This window comes from Dreissena polymorpha, chromosome 3 (assembly GCF_020536995.1).
Source record: "Dreissena polymorpha isolate Duluth1 chromosome 3, UMN_Dpol_1.0, whole genome shotgun sequence".
Taxonomy (NCBI): domain Eukaryota; kingdom Metazoa; phylum Mollusca; class Bivalvia; order Myida; family Dreissenidae; genus Dreissena; species Dreissena polymorpha.
In genome coordinates, this window is record NC_068357.1 from 100,547,357 (window position 1) to 100,556,455 (window position 9,099).

Consider the following 9,099-nt stretch of genomic DNA (forward strand, 5'->3'; position numbering starts at 1 on the left):
CGATACAGAATAAACTGTTTCAAATTTAAACATAAACATGTAAGCGAGAAAAGTGTATTGAAACATCGTCGTGTTTTTATAGGGTGCATGCAAAGGATGACATCCGTAGGTTGCCATTCAGGTAAATTTAACATGTTTATGAAGTTTATTCATTATTTTCCTCAATTTGTCTCGAACGACGTCTGTTTAGTAAAGCGCACGGATTCGCTGCGCTGAACTGCACCCATGTCTATGAATGGGTACATATGGACTGCCAGAGCCGCCATAGCAAAAATTATCAAAGGCTCTGGGAGTCCGTTTATATGGACTAACAACTGATCATGCATGTACGATGTGATACTAAATTTATTTTTAGTGCAGATTCTTTCATACGACACAAAGACACAATTTTGTTTTACGGATGATTTCGGCGTACAGAACTCACCAGTCACGTAAAATATCGAATATAAAATATATTTGTATAAACAACTGGTAGCAAGATGTGTTGCAGATAATTGGTCAGTAACCACATTTTAACAAACTCTTTTGACCTGTCAATTCTTTTCAGCTCAATTCAACAGTGAAAAATGCCCATAATATCACTGAGTGAATATGTAAAAACAATACGATGGCATAGAGGTGAAATTCACTCCTCTTTTTTAAATTGCACTCCTCTTATTTTAAATTTCATCCTCTATGTTCTATCTCGTGTCCTCGACTTACTTACTCGAGGCCACGACATAGCTTACTCGTGGCCACGAGATAGTAAGTCGTGGCCACGAGATAGAAAAAGGAGGAGTGCACTTTGAAAAAGAGGAGTGAGTGTCACCTCTATGCCACCGTAAAAAAGGATACTGTGTTGTTGTTGTTGTTTTTTTATATTGAAATATTATGTATTCGATGGTAAACAATTCATAAAATGTTTCATCACTATCCATTGTAGGCGCATGCGCGACAAGACAGTAACCGGACACGAAAGTAGGCGGATATAGTATATTGTTTCATTGTACATTTATAATTATCACTATTCAATTTAAAATGTCATTGAGTTAAGCGTGTTGTTCATGAAATTTTGTAAGCTCTGGCAGCCATAACTTAAAATGTCCCTTTTTATATTTTCTAACTGCACGATATGAAGAAATGAGAAAACCTACATGTCAATGTCTACCAGAATTTGAAAGTAATCAATTGTCCCCATTAAAATTCTATTACACTGCTTTTAATTCGGACCTTACTTAAATATGCAGCACAATTGGATAGAAGTATCATTTTAGCAAACACATTCATTTGCCCAAATACTGTCTAAATACACCTCTGCACAAGTCGTTCGTTACAGAATATGGCGGTTGGTAAATGATTTCCTTCATACAGTACAAAATTATTGATTTTGAGCGTTATATATATATATATATATATATATATATATATATATATATATATATATATATATATATATATATATACAGAGCTCCAGATAAGGTTTTGTGAAATTCTTAAATTACTACCAGATTTTCAAAAAGAATTCTTAAATCTGAAATTTTATTCTTAACGTTACTACAAAGTTTTGGAAAATAATTCTTATTTTTTCTAAATGACCTAAAAATAAATAATAATGGTTATTTTCATGCCAAAAAAAATAAAATAAACATACTAGCAACTTTATTTATACGAGTTCAACAGTGTCTTTTCAGTATTATACGATTTTATGTTTCAAATGCCTTCATATGCCCAAACTGTGCTTAGATTGCATGCCTTAGATGAATTTTTACATTTGTCACAATTAAAACGGGTCTCCCCTTCAATCTTTTCAACGATTAGCCACGGGACTTGTCCCTTCCACTCGTTCAATGTTTTTTTTGTGTTTAAGTTTGGACCCGTCGTGTCGTGTTTTTGTTTAGCTTTTCCGACTTTGTCGGCAACTGAACATACAACATCGTATAAGATATTTTCTATAATGTCTTTCTAAACATTTAACTTCGGCTCTCTTTGCGTACAATATGTTAAAAGCGTGTTTTTGGACACTTTGCAGTTTTTAAAGACGCTCTCTGGGCGCCGCCATTGTTTTTGACAGATAGACTGTATACGCTGCTTTTATTGGAAAAAAATGCGCTTTGTTAAACAAACCCGATAACCATTCTATATGAGGAACGCAAAGATCTTTAATACGCGAAAAGAACTCAATAAAAATCGATACGAACCGATGTAAAAATAATATTCGTAACTTGATTTTGTAATTCTTAATGGTACGACAAGATTTTGAAATAAATACGTAACAGACTTGAAAATAATTCGTAATTACGAAAATACGACCCTTATCTGGAGCTCTGTATATACATGTATTTAAAGACTCTGGTAGACTTTCGATAAGGGGTTAGCGTGAGCATCGAGCGTACCGGCAGGTCGAAACTATAAAACCAGGTCGCTGCAGTTCCTTTGGCTAAAATAGTTTTTGTTGAATATGTGTATAACCTCCATATTGCCCTGAATTTGTACACGTGAAATGTTTCTTAATGAAATCAAATATCGATTCAGAACAGCAATATAAAGATTTTTTATTTACATTCACAAGATTTGATTACAACATATGTTGTTCAAATTATGTCAGATTTCAACTCATGTTCACACAAAATCACATGATAATTTTGTATGACCACATGGCATTAAAAGTAACAACTTTGCATAAAGATATTGTCAATTCAAATAGTCTGACCAAGTTAATCAAATGAGTTAGTCATAAACATTCGTCTTGAGTAATTACACGGTTTTTCTACGACTGTATTTGGTGATTTTTGTAACAAAATACCTAGATTCAAACTTCGCCTATGTATTGTCAATATAAACAGTATGTCCAACTATCATTAATATGTGATGAAATATTTTACCTTAAATGAGATGGAATTAACTTTTACTAATAGTTGACGTGGTTACATAGCTTTTTTACAAACATGACACAGATTTCAACTTGTCCTAGATATTTTAAAGATAAACCAAGTTTCATCATGGTTCAGAAAACGTGGTGGCCCACACGACAAAGAACGCCGTGAATAGCATGAGTAAAATAGCTAACCTTGAGCACTTCATGTTCAGGTTACCCTAAAATAATTCCTTTCCCAACATTACTTCAATGTATATCAATCTTACAGAAGAACAATACTCGCCAAGTTGTTGGTGAACGAACATAAATGTAATTTTATACATTTGATGACACGGTGCCAATTCTTATTAATTATGAAGGCAATATATACATTTTTCAGTTGTTGTTTTTTAAATGCTAATAGTGTAATTCCAAATGTTTCAATAAATGCGTGTAGACAGTAAATGTCACGGCGTTCACCGTAAACGCTCGAAGACACGTGACCAAGCATCCGGTGTAGAATATTCTTACTCCTCCTTCCCTATACAACATTTGGGCACAGTGGACAAAGCCTCTGTATTGTCTCGTAAAGTCCGCCTGATATCGGTGTTTGATGACGTCGAACGGAATAACGGACGCCCAATTGCAACAACCCGCTAGTCCACCTGCAATCAAACTTGCAACGACGCCATTGTTGGCCAGAACCTTGTGCTCGTGCATTTTAGCTCTCAAAAACTCGTATGTGAAACAGTAGATTCCATACGAAGGGACCTCTCGGTAAGTCATTGCCAGTCCGCCCTTGTAGAAGCCCAGAAAGCCCCGTTCTTGGTAGATGACTCTGGCGCATTGTATCGGACCTTTAAAGTAAGGTCTTCTCACTAGAAAACGCAAAAGAACGGATATACAGATGAAACATCGTGCAGAAAAGAAAAACTTAAACTAAACCTACATCGACATTTTAGCGAAGTAGTTAGATCGTCATGCAAGCATGAACTCATCCACACTCAGCTGCGATGTGGGAAAACTAGTCTTGATGCACTCCATACATGCTAATCAGCGAACACACTTCGTCGTCCCTAGCGTTTGTAGTAAAACTATTGGATCGTTCTAGGGCTAACATTTCTCTCAGCCTGTCAATCTTGGAATACTAGATTAGGACGTCGATGATTAGTTTATGATACATTCTAATTTATTAATGATGACCTATAACACTACATAAGAGTCAATTAATTAACTGCAGTTATCCCTTTTCACGTTAATGTCATGTTTGTTTCTACATCTACTACCACAAGGCAATATTTTCCGTTAATGCATATTATTGGTAGGAAATTCGTAAGCACAAATAAATACATGAAAGAATGTATGCAAAACATCGTACAAGCTATCTGAAATATAAAAATATACTTAATTTTTGTGACAGGTCATGATGTTGAGTGTAAGATTACAATGATCGGGCCATTATCATAATATGAAATTACTGTTATTCATCGTGACTGTTTACATCACTATAGAAGATTTCATCACTGGTGATACATACAGCTGAATTTAGTTGATAATGAGTCGATAAAATAGGAAACTTAATTAGTAAATATCCGCATTGGCCTTTATCGAGTATGCGCTATCATACAGTCTGGGTCAATGACCCAGGACAAGAACGTCGTAAAGTTGGTGATATGAGTGGATAACACATGGTTGTTTACAACATTGTGTAACTATTAAAGAGTTTTACGGTTTCTATCTCTTTAAAACCTGTTTAAACTCCTAATAATTTTCCTTGATGGTTCAAAATCTGCCGCTTCTCAAATAACCAGTTTCATTTTGCACTTTGCATGGGCACTTCTTTTAAAATATTATAAGACTAACAAAACATATTTTTAATAATGATATACGCCTTATTCAACAGCACGTATTAGCAAATTATTATTTTTTAACAAGTAAGATTTCTAAGTGTATGAACAAATTTGTAAAAATGTGCATGTGTTGTCCGGTATTGGCATATCGAACCGAATAAAGTTGTGACTTGACACCTCTATACATAGGATGGTTCAAATGCAATGACCCCATTTAAATTAATGTATGTGAATTAATTGTTGTTTTTAGTACAAATGTGTCTCTTACCGTTTTGGTAATAGGTATCTTGCCGTACATACATGACCATACACTTGCCTATCATTGGTCAGTTCCACTTTGTTCATATTTGAAGCAAAATGTGTTGGTGCTTCATTGAATGGTTGAATTTACTTTACCTGTCCAAGACGATTTGCATTATTCTCAGTCTAAAGTATGTCAAAGCAAAGGTGAGGTCAGAATATAAGGATTGGAGATGCTCATATACTACAACTGTGTAATTATCCATGGAGGATAGCAAAAGGTGCTGTGCGAATACATTCTAACCCATTATAAAAGCGTGCATTACGTACAATCAATGTGCATTATGCTTATTCCTAAGTAGGTCAAGGCTATATAAATTAATGGTGAAATGTATAGCAAAAACCAAATAAATATATATCGGCGGAAACAAAAAAAAAATCCACACCTTTATCGAAACCATCGACGTCATGCGGTATTTGTGACTGCAATGCCGTCTTGATAAAGTCCGCAGGTACGACAAACACGAGCTGCGCCGAACCGCCTACACAGCCGGCAATGAAAATGTTGAGGTAGTTGCACTTCCGCTTACTATTATTCGAATCGAGTAACTTAAGCGTGTGTCCGTAAACTCCAAAGAACACTGAGTTGACAACTCCTAGCGATAACAGGGGCCAGGAAAGACCTCGGTAGAAACCACGAACCTATGGTATACAGATAAATTGGCTTAGTTGTTGAAAATGTTAACGGCCTATTAAACTTGGATTGTATCGTTTGGAGAAAATTGCGAGGGAAAATTAAACCTCAAAATTGTAAATTCCGTCGTTGGTAATAACGAAAGCGACAAGTATGTCTACCTTTCCTATCGACAATTATGGTATTCAAGACGAATATAACGATGATAATTATAATTAAGAAGATGTCACGGTGAAAGTTAACGATCTAGAAGATGATATTTGCAAAACACGTAATCATTCCGAACAAGGTTGGTCTATGATGATGATGTTTATGACTATGGCAATACTATTTACCATTCCGAACGGAGTACCATTCCATATCTATGGGTAATGAGCATTCCGAACGAAATAGAGAAAACTGAGAAACATATCATGGCGATTATAACCACGACAATAATAATGACAAAGCTGATAATTATACCATTGTTGTTGCTGATGACGATAGAGGCAAAGACGTTTACCATTCCGAACGAGCTGATGTTTTTGATGGCTTCCAAAGTTCCCCTGTACTTGTGGCCGCAATGCTGGGTCTGTAGCTGAACCTGGCAGATGACATTGTACATTTAGAAAAAAATAATTAAGGGGTCTGTAGCTGAACCTGACAGATGGAATTGTAAAGTTGGAATACATTACAAACAAACTGTATATAAGTAAGGCAGCCATTTACTATGCTGTATTATAACAATCAATTTCGCGGCGAGTGTTTAAGAATAAAAAAGTAACACTTAATCTCTGTATTACATTTGATCACTAGTTCACTCTGTTTGCAGTTTTTATTTCTTTAAAATCATAAATTTAACCAATAATTCAGCTTTATGTCGACTACATAAAACATTTTTGTGTAATCTAAGATTGATCAAGGATTTCTCAGCAAGAGCGCCTACTTTATACAACATTCATATATAGATACACAAATACACATGGTATTAAAGTGACAATCACGCTCAAAAATATCGAATATTTCGTTAAATAAAGCTAACCCATAAAAAATCAATGTTCCTTTTAGCAAAATGCAAAATTTCAACGTTAGATGTTGTCTGGTAGAATTGATTTAACGAGATACAAAATGCTCGTTTTTATTTTTTTGTGGCCACAAATAATTCCATTTATATCTCCCATGAAATATCCGAACATTTACGGGCGAACACGAGATTGGATACGGTAAGCGTCGGAAGCATGACGTAGCTATCATGAATAATCATTCTGTGAAATCAAAATGAATTCTGGGTAACTGGAACTTAGCGAATGCGAAAATGGCTTGTATAAATTATGCAAATGAACGCAACCCGAATGAATCCGATCCTGACTCGAAAGCGAAAGTAGATTACATCGTGGAACGATATTTATATATTTAGATGCTTAAAACTTGCCGAATGATTGTAATATTACGTTTTTAAATCAATGTTACTTGTTTTTAGGGTCTTCCTATTGTAATTAACCATCGTATGGTACTACTTGTTGTCGAATGTTTTTATATAGCATAATACAGTAGCAGTATGTATAGGTGAGCGTGATAGTGACTTTAACACTAGTCTTACCTTTGTCGTGTCAAAAGGATGCCCAACGATAAGACCGGCAGACCCTACGGAAATAAACATTTTTATTTTAATGGCTGGCTCTACATTGATCGGGATAGTTCAGTCTGAAGTCTAGTCCAGGCTACCATAACTTAAAATGTTGCTTTATATATGTTCTGACAGCGCGACAGGTTTAGTCAGTAGTTTAAAATCAGTTGGATAAAAAAAACTTGAATAAAACTTTAATAGAAGAGGAAGCAGAACTGCATCGAGTTTTTGTATCCAATTACAATTAATAATCTCATGTCCAGTAGTAAATTCTTTAGTGTATAAAACGCCTGCTCACTTTTGAGAAATCTAAACACATAGACTCAAGTTTTGGTTATGAAAACAAACGATAAACAAGTTGGTATCGTCTTAAACTTTAGGGTTAACACAATTTGAAATAAGGTTATATTTAAAAGAGTAATTTTTAAATATATGTGTATATATACCTCCCACTGCGCCCGCGATGTAATCGTGAATGATCTTGTCCGACGGCATGGCTCATCAGCACACAAATCAACGAACATGTAGTCGTGAATTTTCCTTTCTTAATGTGGACTCATACTCATAATGCACTACATTATTGGCGTTTAAAAAATATTAAGACAATATTTCCTACTACTCGATGTAAAGGTATTACATACAATACTTTTTCGGACACAGATCTACCATGGGGAATGGACGACAATATTTAGATTGCGCCTATAAACAGATAGCGATATCAATATACCCAAATATCGGTCTGGCTGTTTTACAATTCACTAAGTCTAAGGGTCATATATTAATAAAATGAAGTGTTATATAACAATAAGACAATATCGGTTATCGTGTATATAATAATAACACAATATTGCATCATGAAACATGAGTTAAGACTGATTTTCATTTACCTTGATTCACATAAACAACATTTACGTACTCTTGTTCATGTTCTGAATGTATTATCAATCGTGTGTTGCTTTTCAAAGCTCATTCTTTCGGGATTTCGGGTCCGTTCATTTTCAAAGACCAAAGTACATGTATGTTAAATGAGAGCCATTTGTTAAAGAGAATATAACTGTTCAAATTGTGACAATATCAAATCTTCAGTCTATGCTTTTTAGTCTGTTACCTCTGTCACGGTCTTTGAAAATACATGCATACAGGAAACAGTCAAGCTGAATACAAAAGGAAGGGTTGGTTTCTTATATTGGTTATTCGACCTTGACAGTTTAAGAGAATACATAGTTTAAGCCGGGATGGAGAAAGTTTATCCGGTGAGGCTTAAAAAATGAAACTTTTTTTCATTTTTGTGCCGAACCGGGTAAACTTTCTCCATCCCAGCACCTACCATGTATTCTATTTATCCTGTTTCCACTTGGTTTGATCTTAATTATAGTCACAAGCAGTTATTAAGCATCTCAAAATTGGTACAGTGACTTTTAAACTTGACCGTAGAGCCGCCATTAAAAATCACTACATGTACACAACGAAATAGTTCTTCGCTGTGGAAATTTATCCAACTTTTTTAAACAATTTAAGAACAGCAAACAAGCATATTGAAGTATAGAAGTCACAATGATAGCTATAAGTCAACAATTTGAACAGTAAAATTTATAGAAATAAACAACACATTTTATAACGAAACAGTGTCAAGGTCAGTGTATATGTACACACATGTAATTTTGCTACGGTTGATAGGGAAGAGTATTTTGATGTGGAATTTAAACATTTCATACTTGATGATGTTAAATACAAATTGAACTGTCCGAAAACAAAAATACTTTAAAAAAGACCCTAAATTATGTACTTAAATTTAGAAGCAAGAAAAAAAATATTCATGAAATTGCCCCAGACTTACTGGATGAATATGTTGCAAATTACATTCTGTCAGTCAAAA

The 9,099-nt window shown here is 34.6% G+C and overlaps 1 protein-coding gene across 1 annotated transcript; it reads right to left on the reverse strand.

The window, feature by feature from the left end:
- Window positions 1-2,515: 2,515 nt before the first annotated feature.
- LOC127870762 (solute carrier family 25 member 45-like) lies at window positions 2,516-7,890 on the reverse strand. The gene is made up of 5 exons (XM_052413238.1): window positions 7,670-7,890; window positions 7,197-7,240; window positions 6,120-6,200; window positions 5,370-5,625; window positions 2,516-3,711 (listed from the first exon to the last, which is right to left on the reverse strand). The coding sequence occupies exons 1-5, from the start codon at window positions 7,716-7,718 to the stop codon at window positions 3,251-3,253; spliced, it is 891 nt and encodes a 296-aa protein (XP_052269198.1). The 5' UTR covers window positions 7,719-7,890; the 3' UTR covers window positions 2,516-3,250.
- Window positions 7,891-9,099: the final 1,209 nt, after the last annotated feature.